The sequence below is a fragment of the Balaenoptera acutorostrata genome, chromosome 19, assembly GCF_949987535.1.
Source record: "Balaenoptera acutorostrata chromosome 19, mBalAcu1.1, whole genome shotgun sequence".
NCBI classification, from domain to species: Eukaryota; Metazoa; Chordata; class Mammalia; order Artiodactyla; family Balaenopteridae; genus Balaenoptera; species Balaenoptera acutorostrata.
In genome coordinates, this window is record NC_080082.1 from 20,228,393 (window position 1) to 20,247,203 (window position 18,811).

At 38.5% G+C, this 18,811-nt stretch overlaps 2 protein-coding genes across 2 annotated transcripts; both read right to left on the reverse strand.

The window, feature by feature from the left end:
* Positions 1-11,288: 11,288 nt before the first annotated feature.
* LOC103018014 (HIG1 domain family member 1A, mitochondrial-like) lies at positions 11,289-11,570 on the reverse strand. The gene has a single exon (XM_057533890.1). The coding sequence runs from the start codon at positions 11,568-11,570 to the stop codon at positions 11,289-11,291; it is 282 nt and encodes a 93-aa protein (XP_057389873.1).
* A 6,356-nt stretch (positions 11,571-17,926) lies between these two features.
* On the reverse strand, positions 17,927-18,654 carry CMTM2 (CKLF like MARVEL transmembrane domain containing 2). Its single transcript, XM_057534547.1, has 3 exons — positions 18,394-18,654; positions 18,094-18,252; positions 17,927-17,965 (listed from the first exon to the last, which is right to left on the reverse strand). The coding sequence occupies exons 1-3, from the start codon at positions 18,652-18,654 to the stop codon at positions 17,927-17,929; spliced, it is 459 nt and encodes a 152-aa protein (XP_057390530.1).
* Between the last annotated feature and the right edge of the window lie 157 nt (positions 18,655-18,811).

Consider the following 18,811-nt stretch of genomic DNA (forward strand, 5'->3'; position numbering starts at 1 on the left):
ATAAGGTCCGGATGTTCCCAGACTGGGCAAAAGGGCTGCTTCCCATGCTGCCTTCCCCTCAAGCACCACCCACTGTCACTCCCCGGCACAGCCAAACTTAACTCAAAGTTGGCCAAACCATGGCCACGGCAAGCCGGCTTCGTCTCCCATCACTCCTGCGGTGATGCTGGCCCAGAGCTTGCGCATCCTCTTAATCCCATGGGCAGCAGCTGACCCTGCAGTGCTGGGTGACGCCCATCTTTCCCCTTGATTTCTCTGATGCCATTTTCTGGGGGTTGTACTTCCCTGGCCACTTTGTCTCAGGCCTTTTCTTTTCCTCTTCAACGTTTTGGATTTTAATAAACTTCCAACATACAGAAAATAATAGAACATCCCATCCCCACTCCCACCTCCACCCGCCGTGACCCACTGAGATTAAACAGATGTTAATGTCTTGCAATATTTGCCTCAGGGCTCTCAAGACAAAAACAAAAACAAAAACAAACCATAAACAAGAAAACTTTGTGGAATGAGCTACAGTCTCACCATTTCATCCCTTTACCTGCCTTCTGCACGTGTTCCAAGCCTATGGGTAGTCTTCCCAAGTGCAGAGTAGCATTTTCCTCCATATTATATTCTCATAAACAATATATACTATTTTGTGTTTCAAAAATTTAAATAAAAAGATATATCTTATAGCACGTGCTTTTTAAACTTAATAAAGTTTTTGAGATTTACCCATCTTGAGAAATATATGAGATTGAGATTAATGAGATTGAATTCATTAATTTTAGCTGATGTATGAATAAACCAAACTGGAGACATTAGGGTGTTTCTCCCTTTTAGGAAATTATTATTGCTGACTGTGCCTGCAGTGAACACTCTTGTCTGTGCCTCCCACGCACATCTTTTCCTTGTTGAGGTATTGCCAAGTTTCTCTCTAAAGGGCTTGTGCCAGTGTCCACTCATGCCCGCAAATGTATAGGGGCTCCTGTTTCCCATGTCCTTGCCAAAGCCCAGGATTACCACGCTCATTTATTTTTGCCCATCTGGTGAGTCGAAATGGTACCTCACTGTTGTTTTAATTTCCTGATCGCTGGTTACTAATGAAGCATTTTTAAAAACATGTTTTAGGCAGTTGGGTTTTCTGCCTATTCATATCCCTTACCCCATTTTTCTATTGGCTTGTTTTAAAATTTTTGTTTATGATGTCTTCTGTTGTAAAGTTTTAATTTTAATGGTATGCATAGTTTCTCTTTCTCTCTCTTTCTCATGGTCCCAAGAACATTTATTAAATACTCCATTCAGCTGTGTTATGCCACCTCTGTCATATGCCAAGTTGCCATATGTATGTAGGTCTGTTTCTGGGTTCTCTTTTTTATTCCTATATTAGTCTGCTCAGGCTGCCATAACAAAATGCCACAGACTGGGTGGCTTAAACAACAGACATTTATTTTCCCACAGTTCTGGAAGCCAGAAGTCCATGATCAAGGTGCCAGCAAATTCAGTTTCTGGTGAGGACTCTCTTCCTGGTTTGCCTGGCTGCCTTCTCACCATTTTCTCATATGGCCTTTCCATGGTGGGCAAGGTGCGGGGAGGGATAGGGGAGAGGAAGGGGGAGGGAGGTCTCTGTTGTCTTTTTTTATAGGGACATTAATCCTATCAGACCCTTAGGATCTCATTTAATCTTAATTACCACTCTGGAGGCCCCATATGCAAGTATAGCCACACTGGGGATTAGGATTTCAGCATATGAATTTTTGGGGTACACAAACATTCAGTCCATTACAATTCCATTAGTCTTTGTCAACCCCTGAGCTAGTACCAAAGCTTTAGAGTAATTCCAATATCTCGTTGGGTGAGTCCATCCTTATAATTCTTTTCATTCTTCCATAAGAATTTTAGAATCACCTTGCAGAGTTCCACAAACAACCTCTGTTATAAAATTTCATTTAATGTGGCGATTGCTTTGGAATGAAATTGACATCTTTATGATAGTAGCTCTTCACACCTGTGAATGTGGTATATTTCTTCTCTTACTTAGATTTTTCTTTTATGTCCATTAACAAAATGTCGTAATCTCTATGTAAAGTTTTACAATCTTTGAACGGGTGTATTCTCAGACACCTGTAGTTTCTGTTGCTGTTTTAAATGGTTTCTTTGAAAAGCCACATTTTCTCATTATTTGTTGCTGGTATTCAGAAACACTATTTTTGTTTTTTGTAACCTTGTGGAACTCAATCAGTTCTAGTAATTTGACTGTAGATTCTTGGATTTTCTGTGTAGAGAATCATATTATCAGTGAGTAATGCTAGTTTTTTTCTCCTTCCCAATCCATATACCCTTTGTTTTTCTTGTCACATTGTACTAAGATCTTTAGCACAATGTCAAATAGAAGTGGGGATAATAGGCATCTCTAAGGAAACGCTTCTAACATTTTACCATGAAATGCAATGTTCATTTTAGATTTGGGTAGTTTTCTGTTATTAAGGAGGTTCCCTTTTTTCCTAGTTTGCCAAGAGTCTTCCAAAAATTAGTATTGAATATTACTAAATAGTTTTCCTGCAGCTTATGAGATGATTAAATGGTTTTCTCCTTTAAATAAAAGATGGTGAATTACATTAACAGAATTTTGAGACGAAACCACCTTTACATTCCTGGCAGATGCCCTGCTTGATCCTGATGCATTGCTTGCTTATATATTGCTTGATTTAGTTTGCTAGTATTTTATTGAGAATTTTTATGGTTGTATTCAAATAATATAGGCCTATAGTTTACTTTCCTTATCATGTCTGGTTTTAAGATCAAAGCTTTACCAGATGGTACAACATATTATAACCCCCCCTTTTTTTTTAAGAGAAAAAAGGGACAGACAAGTGGAAATGAATATGAATCTAGAAATGAACTGCATATGGGATTTTATTCTTTTATTTTTTTTTTGGCCGCACGATGTGGCACGGGGGATTTTAGTTCTCCAATCAGGGATCGAACCGGTGCCCCCTGCAGTGGAAGCATGGATTCTTAACCACTGGACTGCCAAGGAAGTCCCACATTTGGGATATTAGCATCTAACAAAAATGCCATTTCAAATCAGTGGGGGAAAGTTGTACTATCCAATAAATGAATAAACTGAGTGATAAGGTGGAACAGCTGGAGAGCCATCAGGATACAAAGCTGGAGCCGTGGTTCACACCATATACCAAAATGACTCCAAATAAATCAAAAGATTTAAATGTAAAAAATGAAACAAGTGCCAGATGAAAACATGGATGAATTATTTTATACCCTGTTTTTCTATTTCTTTTTGAGTCAATTTTTGTACATCATATGTTTTTCTGGGAAATTATCATATTATAATTTATTGGCATAAAAGTTCATATTTTCCCTGTGATCTTTAAAACCTCTTCTTTATACTCATATTTTTCTTTGTTTTCTTTTTTTCTTATGGTTTATCTACTTTATTAGTCTTTTCAAAGAATTAGATTTTGGTTTTATTAGTCATCACTATGAATCTTTGTTTCCTATTTTATTAATTTTAACTCTTTGACATTGCCTTCTTAATTCCTTTTTTTGTTTTGTTTTGTTTTGTTTTGGTACCTCCTTTTTTTTCGAATTTTATTTATTTTTTTGTACAGCAGGTTCTTATTAGTTATCCATTTTATACATATTAGTGTATGTATGTCAATCCCAATCTCCCAGTTCATCCCACCACCATCACCACCCCAACCCCCCCCACCGCCACTTTCCCCCCTTGGTGTCCATACATTTGTTCTCTACATCTGTGTCTCTATTTCTGCCCTGCCAACCAGTTCATCTGTACCATTTTTCTAGGTTCCACATATATGCGTTAATATACGATATTTGTTTTTCTCTTTCTTTTTTTTTTTAACATCTTTATTGGAGTATATCTGCTTTACAATGGTGTGTTAGTTTCTGCTTTATAACAAAGTGAATCAGTTATACATATACATATGTTCCCATATCTCTTCCCTCTTGCATCTCCCTCCCTCCTGCCCTCCCTATCCCACACCTCTAGGTGGTCACAAAGCACAGAGCTGATCTCCCTGTGCTATGCGGTTGCTTCCCACTAGCTATCTATTTTACGTTTGGTAGTGTATATATGTCCATGCCACTATCTCTCTTTGTCATATCTTACCCTTCCCCATCCCTATATCCTCAAGTCCATTCTCTAGTAGGTCTGTGTCTTTATTCCCGTCTTGCCACTAGGTTCTTCATGACCTTTTTTTTTTTTTTCCTTAGATTCCATATATATGTGTTAGCATACTGTATTTGTTTTTCTCTTTCTGACTTACTTCACTCTGTATGACAGTCTCTAGATCCATCCATGTCTCTACAAATGACCCAATTTCGTTGTAATAAATTGGCTGAGTAATGTTCCGTTGTATATATGTACCACATCTTTATCCATTCGTCTGTCGATGGGCGTTTAGGTTGCTTCCATGTCCTGGCTGTTGTAAATAGTGCTGCAATGAACTTTGGGGTGCATGTGTCTTTTTGAATTATTGTTTTCTCTGGGTATATGCCCAGTAGTGGGATTGCTAGGTCATATGGTAATTCTATTTTTAGTTTTTTAAGGAACCTCCATAGTGACTGTATCAATTTACATTCCCACCAACAGTGCAAGAGGGTTCCCTTTTCTCCACACCCTCTCCAGCATTTGTTGTTTGTAGATTTTCTGATGATGGCCATTCTAACTGGTGTGAGGTGATACCGCATTGTAGTTTTGATTTGCATTTCTCTAATAATTAGTGATATTGAGCAGATTTTCATGTGCTTCTTGGCCATCTGTATGTCTTCTTTGGAGAAATGTCTATTTAGGTCTTCTGCCCATTTTTGGATTGCATTGTTTGTTTTTTTAATATTGAGCTGCATGAGCTGTTTATATATTTTGGAGATTAATCCTTTGTCCGTTGATTCGTTTGCAAATATTTTCTCCCATTCTGAGGGTTGTCTTTTCATCTTGTTTGAAGTTTCCTTTGCTTTACAAAAGCTTTTAAGTTTCATTAGGTCCCATTTGTTTATTTTCGTTTTTATTTCCATTACTCTAGGAGGTGGATCAAAAAAGATCTTGCTGTGATTTATGTCAAAGAGTGTTCTTCCTATGTTTTCCTCTAAGAGTTTTATAGTGTCCAGTCTTACATTTAGGTCTCTAATCCATTTTGAGTTTATTTTTGTGTATGGTGTTAGGGAGTGTTCTAATTTCATTCTTTTACATGTAGCTGTCCAATTTTCCCAGCACCACTTATTAAAGAGACTGTCTTTTCTCCATTGTATATCCTTGCCTCCTTTGTCATAGATTAGTTGACCATAGGTGCGTGGGTTTATCTCTGGGCTTTCTATCCTGTTCCATTGATCTATATTTCTGTTTTTGTGCCAGTACCATATTGTCTTGATTACTGTAGCTTTGTAGTATAGTCTGAAGTCAGGGAGTCTGATTCCTCCAGCTCGGTTTTTTTCCATCAAGACTGCTTTGGCTATTTGGGGTCTTTCGTGTCTCCATACAAATTTTAAGATTTTTTGTTCTAGTTCTGTAAAAAATGCCATTGGTAATTTGATAGGGATTGCATTGACTCTGTAGATTGCTTTGGGTAGTATAGTCATTTTCACAATATTGATTCTTCCAATCCCAGAACATGGTATATCTCTCCATCTGTTGGTATGATCTTTAATTTCTTTCATCAGTGTCTTATAGTTTTCTGCATTCAGGTCTTTTGTCTCCCTAGGTAGGTTTATTCCTAGGTATTTTATTCTTTTTGTTGCAATGGTAAATGGGAGTGTTTCCTTAATTTCTCTTTGAGATTTTTCATCATTAGTGTATAGGAATGCAAGAGATTTCTGTGCATTAATTTTGTATCCTGCAACTTTACCAAATTCATTGATTAGCTCTAGTAGTTTTCTGCTGGCATCTTTAGGATTCTCTATGTATAGTATCATGTCATCTGCAAACAGTGACAGTTTTACTTCTTCTTTTCCAATTTGTATTCCTTTTATTTCTTTTTCTTCTCTGATTGCCGTGGCTAGGACTTCCAAAACTATGTTGAATAATAGTGGTGAGAGTGGACATCCTTGTCTTGTTCCTGATCTTAGAGGAAATGCTTTCAGTTTTTCACCACTGAGAATGATGTTTGCTGTGGGTTTGTCATATATAGCCTTTATTATGGTGTGGTAGGTTCCCTCTATGCCCGCTTTCTGGAGAGTTTTTATCATAAATGGGTGTTGAATTTTGTCAAAAGCTTTTTCTGCATCTATTGAGATGATCATATGGTTTTTCTTCTTCAACTTGTCAATATGGTGTATCACACTGATTGATTTGCATATATCGAAGAACCCTTGCATCTTTGGGATAAATCCCACTTGATCATGGTGTATGATCCTTTTAATGTGTTGTTGGATTCTGTTTGTATTTTGTTGAGGATTTTTGCATCTATATTCATGAGTGATATTGGTCTGTAATTTTCTTTTTTTGTAGTATCTTTGTATGGTTTTGGTATCAGGGTGATGGTGGCCTCATAGAATGAGTTTGGGGGTGTTCCTTCCTCTGCAATTTTTTGGAAGAGTTTGAGAAGGATGGGTGTTAGCGCTTCTCTAAATGATAGAATTCACCTGTGGAGCCATCTGGTCCTGGACTTTTGTTTGTTGGAAGATTTTTTTTTTTTTTTTTTTATGTGGGATCTTCCCAGACCAGGGCTCGAACCCGTGTCCCCTGCATTAGCAGGTGGATTCTTAACCACTGTGCCACCAGGGAAGCCCTGTTGGAAGATTTTTAATCACAGTTTCAGTTTCATTACTTGTGATTGGTCTGTTCATATTTTCTATTTCTTCCTGGTTCAGTCTTGGAAGGTTATACCTTTCTAAGAATTTGTCCATTTCTTTCAAGTTGTCCATTTTATTGGCATAGCGTTGCTTGTAGTAGTCTCTTAGGATGCTTTGTATTTCTGTGGTGTCTGTTGTAACTTCTCCTTTTTCATTTCCAATTTTATTGATTTGAGTCCTCTCCCTCTTTTCTTGATGAGTCTGGCTAATAGTTTATCAATTTTGTTTATCTTCTCAAAGAACCAGCTTTTAGTTTTATTGATCTCTGCTATTGTTTTCTTTGTTTCTATTTCATTTATTTCTGCTCTGATCTTTATGATTTCTTTCCTTCTAGTAACTTTGGGTTTTGTTTGTTCTTCTTTCTCTAGTTCCTTTAGGTGTACGGTTAGATTGTTTATTTGAAATGTTTGTTGTTTCTTGAGGTGGGATTGTATTGCTATAAACTTTCCTCTTAGAACTACTTTTGCTGAATCCCATAGGTTTTGGATCATCGTATTTTCATTGTCATTTGTCTCTAGGTATTTTTTGATTTCCTCTTTGATTTCTTCAGTGATCTCTTTGTTTTTTAGTAATGTATTGTTTAGCCTCCATGTGTTTGTGTTTTTTACGTTTTTTTCCCTGTAATTGATTTCTAATCTCATAGCACTGTGGTCAGAAAAGATGCTTGATATTTCAATTTTCTTAAATTTACTGAAGCTTGATTTGTGACCCAAGATGTGATCTATCCTGGAGAGTGTTCTGTGCGCTCTTGAGAAGAAAGTGTAATCTGCTGTTTTTGCATGGAATGTCCTATAAATGTCAATTAAATCTATCTGGTCTATTGTGTCATTTAAAGCTTGTGTTTCCTTACTAAATTCCTGTTTGGATGACCTGTCCATTGGTTTAAGTGAGGTGTTAAAGTCCCCCACTAATATTGTATTACTGTCGATTTATTCTTTTATAGCTGTAGCAGTTGCCTTATGTATTGAGGTGCTCCTATGTTGGGTGCATATATATTTATAATTGTAATAGCGTCTTCTTGGATTGATCCCTTGATCATTATGTAGTGTCCTTCCTTGTCTCTTGTAACATTCTTTATTTTAAAGTCTATTTTATCTGATATGAGTATTGCTACTCCAGCTTTCTTTTGATTTCCATTTGCATGGAACATCTTTTTCCATCCCCTCACTTTCAGTCTGTATGTGTCCCTAGGTCTGAAGTGGCTCTCTTGTGGACAGCATATATATGAGTCTTGTTTTTGTATCCATTCAGCAAGCCTCTGTCTTTTGGTTGGAGCATCTAATCCATTCATGTTTAAGGTAATTATTGATATGTATGTTCCTATGACCATTTTCTTAATTGTTTTGGGTTTGTTTTTGAAGGTCCTTTTCTTCTCTTGTGTTTCCCACTTAGAGAAGTTCCTTTAGCATTTGTTGTAGAGCTGGTTTGGTGGTGCTGAATTCTTTTAGCTTTTGCTTGTCTGTAAAGCTTTTGATTTCTCCATCGAATCTGAATGAGATCCTTGACAGGTATAAAGTAATCTTGGTTGTAGGTTCTTCCCTTTCATCACTTTAAATATGTCATGCCACTCCCTTCTGGCTTGTAGAGTTTCTGCTGAGAAATCAGCTGTTAACCTTATGGGAGTTCCCTTGTACGTTATTTGTCGTTTTTCCCTTGCTGCTTTCAGTAATTTTTCTTTGTCTTTAATTTTTTCCAATTTGATTACTATGTGTCTTGGCATGTTTCTCCTTGGGTTTATCCTGTATGGGACCCTCTGCGCTTCCTGGACTTGGGTGGCTATTTCCTTTCCCATGTTAGGGAAGTTTTCGACTATAATCTCTTCAAATATTTTCTCTGGTCCTTTCTCTCTTCTCCTTCTGGGACCCCTATAATGTGAATGTTGTTGTGTTTAATGTTGTCCCAGAGGTCTCTTAGGCTGTCTTCATTTCTTTTCATTCTTTTTTCTTTATTCTGTTCTGCAGCAGTGAATTCCACCATTCTGTCTTCCAGGTCACTTATCTGTTCTTCTGCCTCAGTTATTCTGCTATTGGTTCCTTCTAGTGTATTTTTCATTTCAGTTATTGTATTGTTCATCTCTGTGTGTTTGTTCTTTAATTCTTCTAGGTCTTTGTTAAACATTTCTTGCATCATCTCGATCTTTGCCTCCATTCTTTTTCCGAGGTCCTGGATCATCTTCACTATCATTATTCTGAATTCTTTTTCTGGAAGGTCGCCTATCTCCACTTCATTTAGTTGTTTTTCTGGGGTTTTATCTTGTTCCTTCATCTGGTACATAGCCCTCTGCCTTTCCATCTTGTCTGTCTTTCTCTGAATGTGGTTTTTGTTCTACAGGCTGCAGGATTGTAGTTCTACTTGCTTCTGCTGTCTGCCCTCTGTTTTGGTACCTTCTTGAGATAGACATATGAATTGTTAATTTTCATTTTTCTTTTCTCAGTATATGGATTTAAATTTGAATTGTTTAGCTGCATTCTACAGATAGTATTTGCTAATACTATATATAACTACATCCCCATATATGTGTGGGAAAACATTAGATTTCCTCCTAAATACGTAAAGATTTAAATTTTACTGATTTATTTCTAATTGTGTTGCATTGAAGTTAGAGAATGTGGTATTATATTAGTTCCTTGTTATTTGTTTATTTTTGCTTTGTGGTCTCATTGAAGATAATTTTTAGGATTGTTCCAGGTGTGCTTGAAAAGAATACCTAGCCTGTTACTCTGGGGTGTAGGGTTCTACATGTTCTATGTATGTCAGTGGATCAAGCTATCAATTACTGAGGGAGACATGTTAAAATCTCCCACTATGGTTCCTACTTGTCAATTCTTCTTTAAAATTAAGTCCATTTTTGTCTTTTATATTGGGGGGGCTATATTGTTCGGTACATACAAGTTCAGAATTGCTATATGTAGTGATACTCTTTATATACTTATTTTTTAAAACATAAAATTTGTTTAATCTGGTGATAAAGTTATGCTGGCTTTCTTTTAGTTAGTATTTTCATCTTATTTTTTCCATCTCTTATAACCTTTCTCCACATGCCTTGTAGTTTAGTACATTGCTGGATTTTAAAAATCTATTTTTAAAGTCCTTTGTCTTTCATTTTATTTTATTATTATTTTTAATTTAATTTAATTTATTTTTGGGTGCATCAGGTCTTAGTTGCGGCACGCGGGATCTTCGTTGAGGCACGTGGGATCTTTTACTGTGGTGCGCGGGCTCTTTGTGCATGGGCTTGTCTCTAGTTGTGGTGTGTGGGTTTTCTCTTTCTCTAGTTGTGGCGCGCAGGCTCCAGGTAGTGTGGGCTCTGTAGTTTGTGGCATGTGGGCTCTCTAGTTGAGGTGCACAAGCTCAGTAGTTGTGGCATGCAGGCTCAGTAGTTGTGGGATCCTAGTTCCCTGACCAGGGATCGAACCCGTGTCCCCCGCATCGTAAGGCAGATTCTTTACCACTGGACCACCAGGGAAGTCCTCCTTTGTCTTTTATTTATTTAAAAAAAATTGTTTTGATGTGTTCACTTACTTTAATAACACTACATTTACCATGTTATCACCATGGAATGTAAATTCAGGTTAGACAAGAGAATTTCACAAGTACGACAAAGCATTCTGTAGTATACTGAAGTTTGTATAATGGCTGACCAAACCAGCTTGCTCATAAATCACTTCCATTATAGGCAATTTATTTTGTTTAACATTTATGATTCTTTCAGAGAAAATAAACAAGACTGCACACATTTAAAAAGTATTTTTCATTTACCTTTGCATTAGCACTTAAAATATACATTTCTATTTCAAAATGCCATTTAAAATTTATTCTAATATAACAGCAGCAAAATATAATTCTGCAATTACAGAAGAGCAAACAGGGATCTACAGTTAAGTTATTCTCATGTTTACAACTATGATTATGAAATAGATACTACTTCAAAGCAGCTCTGTTACCAGCTCTTTAGGTTTGGTTTAAAAACACACACATAGTTGCTGGGAGGTTTATAATGTTGTATTCTGTGCACTGTTCTGAAAGAGTTCTTCAAGAGCCATCCAGCCCTTAAAAACATTACTCAGTTCACAAGGCAGTCAGAAAGAGTTAAATTAACTGGGGTAAATAGGCTTCCTACATTACATCAAAAGCATATGATATTCTGCAGCAACTGGGAGCATTTTCAGGACTGGCATGTTGTCCTCTTTACAACTAATTTTATCACAAGGTGGACATTGTACCACTGTCAAGTGCATTTAAAAGTGACATGTTTTTGTGCTAATCTGACTCCGCTGAATGACCTAGCTAGTGAACTAGTCACCAGTAACTTGGTCACCAGGCAAATCAAGCCTGCAAGAAAGGAAGCCAATATTCAAATTACCATGTTATTGTCCGACCCACAGAATTTATTTTCAACATAAACATATAACCTCAATATGAGATGTCTAACTAAAGCAAGCACCACCAACAACACCAAGACAGCATCTCCTCTTCTAAGGTTTAGGTTTTGCCCAGAATTCTCGATACATGGAATAGCCCATACCAAGAGTCATTGGTACCACAACAAAGCCTTGGGCTGCCATGCGCATGTGGATCAGGTGAACAGACACTTTAGTATTGCCCCTGCTCTTCAATTTATATAATCCATATGCAACGATTGCTGCAAAACCTGCCATTCCAATGGGGACAAATGGTGCCTCTCTAGCTTTTCGGATAAGTTTAGATCCCTGATCTTCATCATATGAAGAAAGAGAAACATCTGTGTCACTTGACATAGTGACTGAAGAATCTTCAGACAACGACAAGGCGTCACAGGCTCCAACCAGCTTCTCCTTCTTTGTCTTTTAAGTGAAGAATATAGTCCATTTATATTTGCTGTCATTTATGATATATTTGGATTTATGTCTACGATTTAATTTTTTTTCTATTTAACATATAACAAACATTCCTTTTTATTTTTCCCTTTTTAACCTTCTATTGAGTCATTTCTCTTTATTCTCTTTTCACCCTTTCCCCTCAACAGGTTTGATGTTATATATATGCTGGAATTCTGTTCTTTAGTAAAATAGTATTCGGTTTTAATATATTAATGTTAATATTATTACCAAATCTCCCCACCACCACTCCCAATAAAGGACTTTTATTTCTTATCATATACCACCACTGTGGTCTTACATGTTATCGTGTTGCTACTGCTTTAGTTCCACCTTGTTTTAGTGTTCTCTCCCCCCAATTAAGCTATTAATATATTTTTAAAAACCAAGCAACCTCTGTCTTAATGTTTATTTAAGTCAATCCACAAGCTTACTAGGTTCTTTATTTACTGTTCCTTTTTTACACTGCAAACATTTCTTTTGGGTTTAATTTCCTTCTTCCTGAAGTCTTTTAGTAGTTCCTTCAGTGAGGGTCAGTGAAAGGAAAATGTTTTTTCTTTGTCTAATTGTGTCTTTTACTCTTTCCACCTCAGCCCTTTAAAGAAATTATTACATTGTTTTCTGGCCACTTTCTTCGCTGTTGAAAAATATGAAGTTAGTCTAATAGTTTGAGCTTTCTTTTTTAAGGTAAATTTTCTTTTCTTTTGGTTTGATTTTGTTTTCCTTTGTCTCTGATGATCAGCTGTGCCTCTATGACATGTCTAGGTGTGGCTTTATTTTTACTTATTCTTCTTGGTCCCTCTTTGAGAATTCATGTCTTTCATTAAATCTAATATTGATATGGCCACCTCAGTTCTTTTTTGGTTACTGTTTGCATGGAGTATCTTTTTCCATTTTCACTTTCAACCTATTTGTGTCTTCAGATCTAAAGTAACTCTCTTGTGATCCTCATACAGTAGGATCATGTTTTTTTTAAATCCATTCTGATAATCTTTACCTTTTAATTGGATAATTTAATCCATGTACATTTAAAGTAGTTACTGATAAGGACTTATTTCTATCATTTTGCTGTTTATTCTCTATATGTCATATCTCTTTGTTCCTCAATGTCTCTGTTACTGCCTTCTTTTGTGTTTAATATTTTGTAATATACCAATTTTATTCCCTTATTTCCTTTCTCTCTATATATTTTAGTTAATTTCTTAGTGGTTACCTTGGGATTATAATTGGTATCTTAAATTTGTAACAATCTCATTTGCATTGATACCAGCTAGCTTCAACAGTACACAAAAACTCATTATTATTGTTACAAATTATATCTTTATACATTGTGGTCCATTAAGATAGATTTAAATGATTGTTTTATGCATTTGTCTTTCAAATCATATCAGAAAAGAAAGAAGAGTTACAAACCAAAAACACAAGAATACTGGCTTCTATATTTACCTATTTTAGTTACCTTTACTGGTGTTCTTTATTTCTTTTATGGCTTCAAGTTATTGTCTAGTGTCCTCTCGTTTTAGCCTGAAGCATTTCTTGTAGGGCAGGTGTACTAGCAACAAATTCCATCAACTTTTGTTTACATGGGAATATCTTAATTTCTCCTTCATTTTTGAATGGTAATTTTTGAAGGATAATTTCAAGTTTGAAGGATATTGTATTCATTTCTTGGGGTTGCCATAACAGAGTACCACCACCTGGGTGGCTTAGAACAACATAAGTTTATTGTCTCTCAGTTATGGAGGCCAGAAGTCTGAAATCAAGGTGTTGGCAGGGCCCTGCTTCCTCTAAAGGTGCTAGGTAATGATCTGTTTTGGGCTTCTCTTCTAGCTTCTTGTAGCTTGAGGCATTCCTTGGCTTGGCTTGCCTTCATGTCTTCTTCCTGTGTCTCTTCACATTGTCTTCCCTCTGTATATATCTGTCTCTGTGTCCAAATTCCTCCTTTTTATAAAGACACTAGTTGGGACTTCTCTGGTGGTGCAGTGGTTAAGACTTCGTGCTCTCAGTGCAAGGGGCCTGGGTTCGATCCCTGGTCAGGGAACTAGATCCCACATGCATGCCACAACTAAGGAGCCCACAAGCCACAACTAAGGAGCCTGGCTGCCGCAACTAAGACCCAGAGCAACCAAATAAAATATTTTTAAAAAATTAAAAATAAAGACACTAGTCATATTGGATTAGGGTCCACACTGATAACCTCATCTTTACTTGACCATCTACAAAGAGCTTATTTCCAAATAAGGTCATATTCACAGATACTGGGAGTTAGGACATCAACATATTTGGGGGGTACATAATTCAACTCATAACAGATAGCAAATTTAAAAGATAGACTTCTTGGTGGACAGTTTTTTTTTCCTTTAAGGACTTTAAGTACATCATTCCACTCCCTCAGGCCTCCATGGTGTCTGATGAGAAATTGGCTGTTAATCTTATCAAGGGTCCCTTGTACAAGATAAGTTGCTTCTCTCTTACAACTTTCAAGACTTTCTCCTTGTCTTTGTCTTTGGACAGTTATTATGTGTCTCAGTGTGGATCACTTTGAGTTTATTCTACTTGGTGTTTTTTGGATGTGTAGACTCCTAGCTTTTACCAAATTTGGAAAGTTTTTTGGCCATTATTTCTTTGAATATTCTTTCTGTTCCTTTCTCTCTCTCTTCTCCTTTTGGGACTCTGCCTATGTTAGTATGCTTGATGGTGTCCCATGGGTCTCTTAGGCTCTGTTCATTTTTTTCCTTCATTCTTTTTTCTTTCTGTTCCTCAGACTGAATAATCTCAATTGACCTTCTTCAGGTTCACTGATTCATTCTTCTCCCTGCTCAAATCTGCTGTTAAACAACTCTAGTGAATTTTTCACTTCAGTTATATTACTTTTCAGCTCCAGAATTTCTATTTGGTTTCTTTTTAAACTTCTCTTTACTGACATTCTATATTTGTTCATGAATTGTTCTTCTGGTTTCCTTTAGTTCTCTGAGCATTTTAAAGACAGTTGATTTAAAGTCTTTGCCTAGTAAGTCTAATATCTGGGCTTCCTCAAGGACAGTCTCTATTAATATTTTTTTCCTGTGAATGGGCCATACTTCTTTCTTTGTGTGCCTTATAATTCTTTGAAAACTGTACGTTTTGAATATTATAATATAGTTACTCTGGAAATCATATTGCCTCTCCTCCCCAGAGTTTGTTGTTGCTGCTTGTTGTGAGTTAAAGTCATTTGTATGTTTAATGATTTTTCCTAAACTATGTTTTGAAAGACTATTCTTTCTCTTGTGTGGCCACTGAAGTCTTTGTTTTTCACTAGCGTAATGGTCAGGTAGTGATTTGATGGAGATTTCCTTAAATATCTGGAAACAAACAAGTCTTTGCAGATTGCCTTTGTGTTGGGGCACTCCTTCAACACCTCTCCGGGATGTTTAGAGCTCTTAGTTTTTACTTGCTGCTTGTGTAGGGCCTAAAGGTCAACCAAAGGTGAAAGCTTAGGTTTTTTTTCTGGGCATGTGTCCAGCTCTGGGCATGTGTAGTCCTTCTAGATTCCCTGGTATAGGTGGGAGCTTTTCAAAGCTCTTATTCTCCCATGCATCTCCTTCCCAAACTTCTGGTCTGTCTACTGCTTGGGAAACCTTGCCCCGGGTGGCTATGATTAGTATATATGCCTTTAAATGCTTTAACAAATGCTATCTAGGAGACTGCTTCAGCCCTGAGAAAACTCTGAGGCGGGTGAAACAAAGGCAAGTCCCTGGCTATTCCCTCAGGGAGCCACCAGACAGGTCAAGCACACAACTCTAATTCTTTGGGAACAAGATTTTTATTGTTCCCTCTGCCACCAGCAAGGAATGTGGCCAGGAATGTGGGCTGTCTTCATGACCACTGACAAGCTGGGGATTAAGGGATGGCAGGCAGGTTAAGTAAAATGCTACAACATTCTCTTACCAAAATTCAACAGCCTCTTTCTTCATTGAGCATTCTCCTGTTTTGTTTTGTTTTGAATTAGATTCCAGAGTTCTGAAAAAGTCGATTCTGACAGTTTTTGAGAACCTAATCATTGCTTTAGTGGAAGGACAGAGATTTGGAGTCCCCACTCTGCCATTTTTAGTGATGTCACTCTTATTAAATCTGGCGGGTTCTCAGTCACTATCACTTTGAATATTTCTTCTCTATTCTCTTGAGTGTCTTCTTCTGGAACTCCTATTAGGCTTATGATGAACTTTCTCATTCCATATTCTATGTTTCAACTTCTCTCTTTCATATTTTCTCTCTTTATCTGTCAGTACTATAATCTGGGTAATTTCCCCACATCCTTCAGCTCATTACTTCCCCAGCTTTTGTCTGATATGCTTTTTAACCCATTTATTGACATTTTTATTTCAGTAACTATATGTTCAATTCTAGACATTATATCTTGTACTTAAAAAAAAATCTGTCTATTCCATCCTAATAATGTCTTATTCTTTTCTTAGGGCTTTTATTTATGTCTTTATAATTTAAGTATATTTTAAATTATTTTCTGACAGCTCTTTTATTATCTCATATTCTCAGGGTTCTAATCCTCCCATTTCTTACTTTTGCTGGTTCTTGATTCTTAGTCATGGGGATTTAAAAATCAGGTGTTTTGTAGTTTTGAACTGTGAGTTCATTTTTGTACCCCCCCACCCCCCCACCCATATCTGTCCTGTGAGAATCTCTTTATGCTTTGATTATGATTTTGCATTTGTTTTTCAGGAGTCCCATGGATTTCTTCAGAATACCATCAAATTGGGATCGATTTTTATGCCAGTTCCCAGGCACTACATTTTCTAAGCTGCATGAAGGTTTCTAGGCTGAAGGTAGGAAAAACTTAAACCAAATCTGTACAAAGTGTAGGCTTAAGGTTTGTATTTCTCAAGGTGGTCTTTTTTGCTCTTCCCCACTCAAAACTCGGGCAGAGATGAACATGCTTTCTTGTTCCTCTGTGTGGGTGAAAGGTATCTTCTCTGTCTTTTCCCTTAGGGTGCAGTCTTTGCAGGGTACTGGCCTTATGCAGGATTCTCAGTTCTAAATCCCCACTTTGCTTGGGACCAAGGCCTCATCTCCTAACTTGAGAGTATATGAGAATCCATATTCTAGGTTCCTGGGATAATATCTCGTGGGTCATTTCCACCCACATTGAAGCAGCTGATTTGTCACTGCTCCTGTTTTCCATTTCTAGCACCTCTGTGTTTCCCCTTCTTTTTTTTGCCAGCTCAGCCATTCAGTTAAAGCAATAGTGTTTACATTTCCTCTAGTAGTTTTAGGAAAGTGCAGCAGGAGGATTTTCAGGGTTCAATGATTTTTCATCTTGCTGGAACTAAATGTATCTTCTCAAGCACCTTGGCTGGGAATCTGTCCTCTGCCTGTCTCTTTACTTTGTCCTCTGCGTATCCGTTTCCCAAGAGTCTTATATGGCCCTCTTTTCCTTTCTCCTGATACTGGAAGTCCTCATCTACCCCACTGAGACCTGTGGATCCCTGGACCCTAATAACTTTTAATAAGTAGGCAGGACAGAGTGTAGTTAGGGACTCAAGACTCTACTGATAAAGCTGGGTTTGAATCCTTTTTCTGCCACTTACTACCTGAGTTACCTGGGGGCAAGTTACTTGGCCATTCTGAACCCATTTCATGTATAAAGTGAATGAAACAGTGAACATAGGGCTCTGGAGACATTCTGTGAATGTGCAATAAACAAGGGACCTTGGGTTAGTCCGGAGTTAGGTAGGTAAGCTTTGTGATTATAGAGGTAATGGGCAGGGATTCAAGTCCATGAGTCTTCAGGCACAGCATCAAGGGCTTTACTTTTACTCCTAAGGAACAATCTCACACAAGAGTATTACTGTCTTCATGTTACAGATGAGGAAACAGAGTCTGGGAGTGGTTGGTAACTTGCCCAGCTCAGTCCCATTCCAGTGGATGACTGCTTTGGGCTGAACATCCTTCTGGGCTTAATATCCCTTGCAGGGATAGTCACTGGAGATCTGAGGCTGCTTTAGATGTGATTTTTTTTTTTTTTGATTCTCATTTTATATTACTGATTTTTTTCTTTGAATTCTGGGGATGGGGTACCTTCAGAGTGGTCTTTCCAGTCAGGTGTGAGCTGGCACAGGGGTTGGAAGGAACCACTGATTGCTACACCTCCCCTGCTCCCAAGGAGAGCAAAGCCTCAGGAAGGCAAAGACTCCTTCCTTTGACCACCAGGTAGGAAAGAGGCCCTCCACCCCCAAGCTGGGCTTTCTGGAAGCCTTTTCTACCTAACTTAAGCTGCCGCTGCTCTGGCCCCACTGGAAGGTCTGAGCCCATGCCCGGAGCACAAATAAGGGAGATGAGGCATATCTCTCTGTTCAGTCACTTTCCAGGTGCCAAGATACACGCGTGAACGCATACCAGGCTCAGGCACTCCCCACTGCCCCTCACTTACAGAAATGGGCCACAGGATGAAGGGCATGTATCTCTGGATGGCGAAGGTGTAGATAATGATGAAGAAGGTGAAGATGGACAACTCCATGGTGATGATGAGTGTCAGGAGGGGGTGCACAGTGGTCCCCGTGAACATTATCAGCGAACCTATTAGGCAGCCCTGCCGGGAGACATGCCCTTTGAGCCACGGCAGAGGGCTGGGGCTAGAGGAGGCCTCGGGGAGCCCGCTCCTTCTCCCCCTTCCCGTCTTTGGGCACTCCCCCACCCCCCACGCCCTGCCCAGGGATATGGGCCCACTTACCAAGCTAATGAGCTTGACCTCAGCGTACCCCATAACCCAGAACTCTCTATTGCTGTCCTTGAATTCCCACTTGTAACGGCGACACCCCTTCCTCGTTCCCACTTCATCCTTGGGCTGCTCGGACTTTTTCTTCTCCTCTGTCTTTTCCTCAGGCTTGTCGCCCGGAGGAGGGGCCGCCCCCGGCGCGGCTGCGGCGGCAGCCGGGGCCGGGGCCGGCGCTGCTGTGGCCCCGGGTTTGCCGTTTTTGCCTTTGCCAGCCATCTTGCCGTGGAGTTCTCAGCTTCTCACGGCCTGCCCAATTTTTGCTGTCTCCGGCCAGGCCTGGCCTTTGAGCGAGCCGGATGCCCACCGACCTGCTTAAAGGCCGCGCTCAGCCAACGGCCGGGAAGGACGAGCGAAGGCCAGCGCTTAGCGCCCT

Excerpts from the sequence above, each read along its gene's own strand:
- LOC103018014 (XM_057533890.1), bottom strand. The coding sequence starts at position 11,570 with ATGTCAAGTGACACAGATGTTTCTCTTTCTTCATATGATGAAGATCAG.
- CMTM2 (XM_057534547.1), bottom strand. The coding sequence starts at position 18,654 with ATGGCTGGCAAAGGCAAAAACGGCAAACCCGGGGCCACAGCAGCGCCG. Across the intron at positions 18,253-18,393 it reads AGGTCAAGCTCATTAGCTTG|GGCTGCCTAATAGGTTCGCT; the intron begins GTAAGTGGGCCC and ends GTCTCCCGGCAG. Across the intron at positions 17,966-18,093 it reads TCATCCTGTGGCCCATTTCT|ACCTTCCAGTGGGGCCAGAG; the intron begins GTAAGTGAGGGG and ends GCATGGGCTCAG.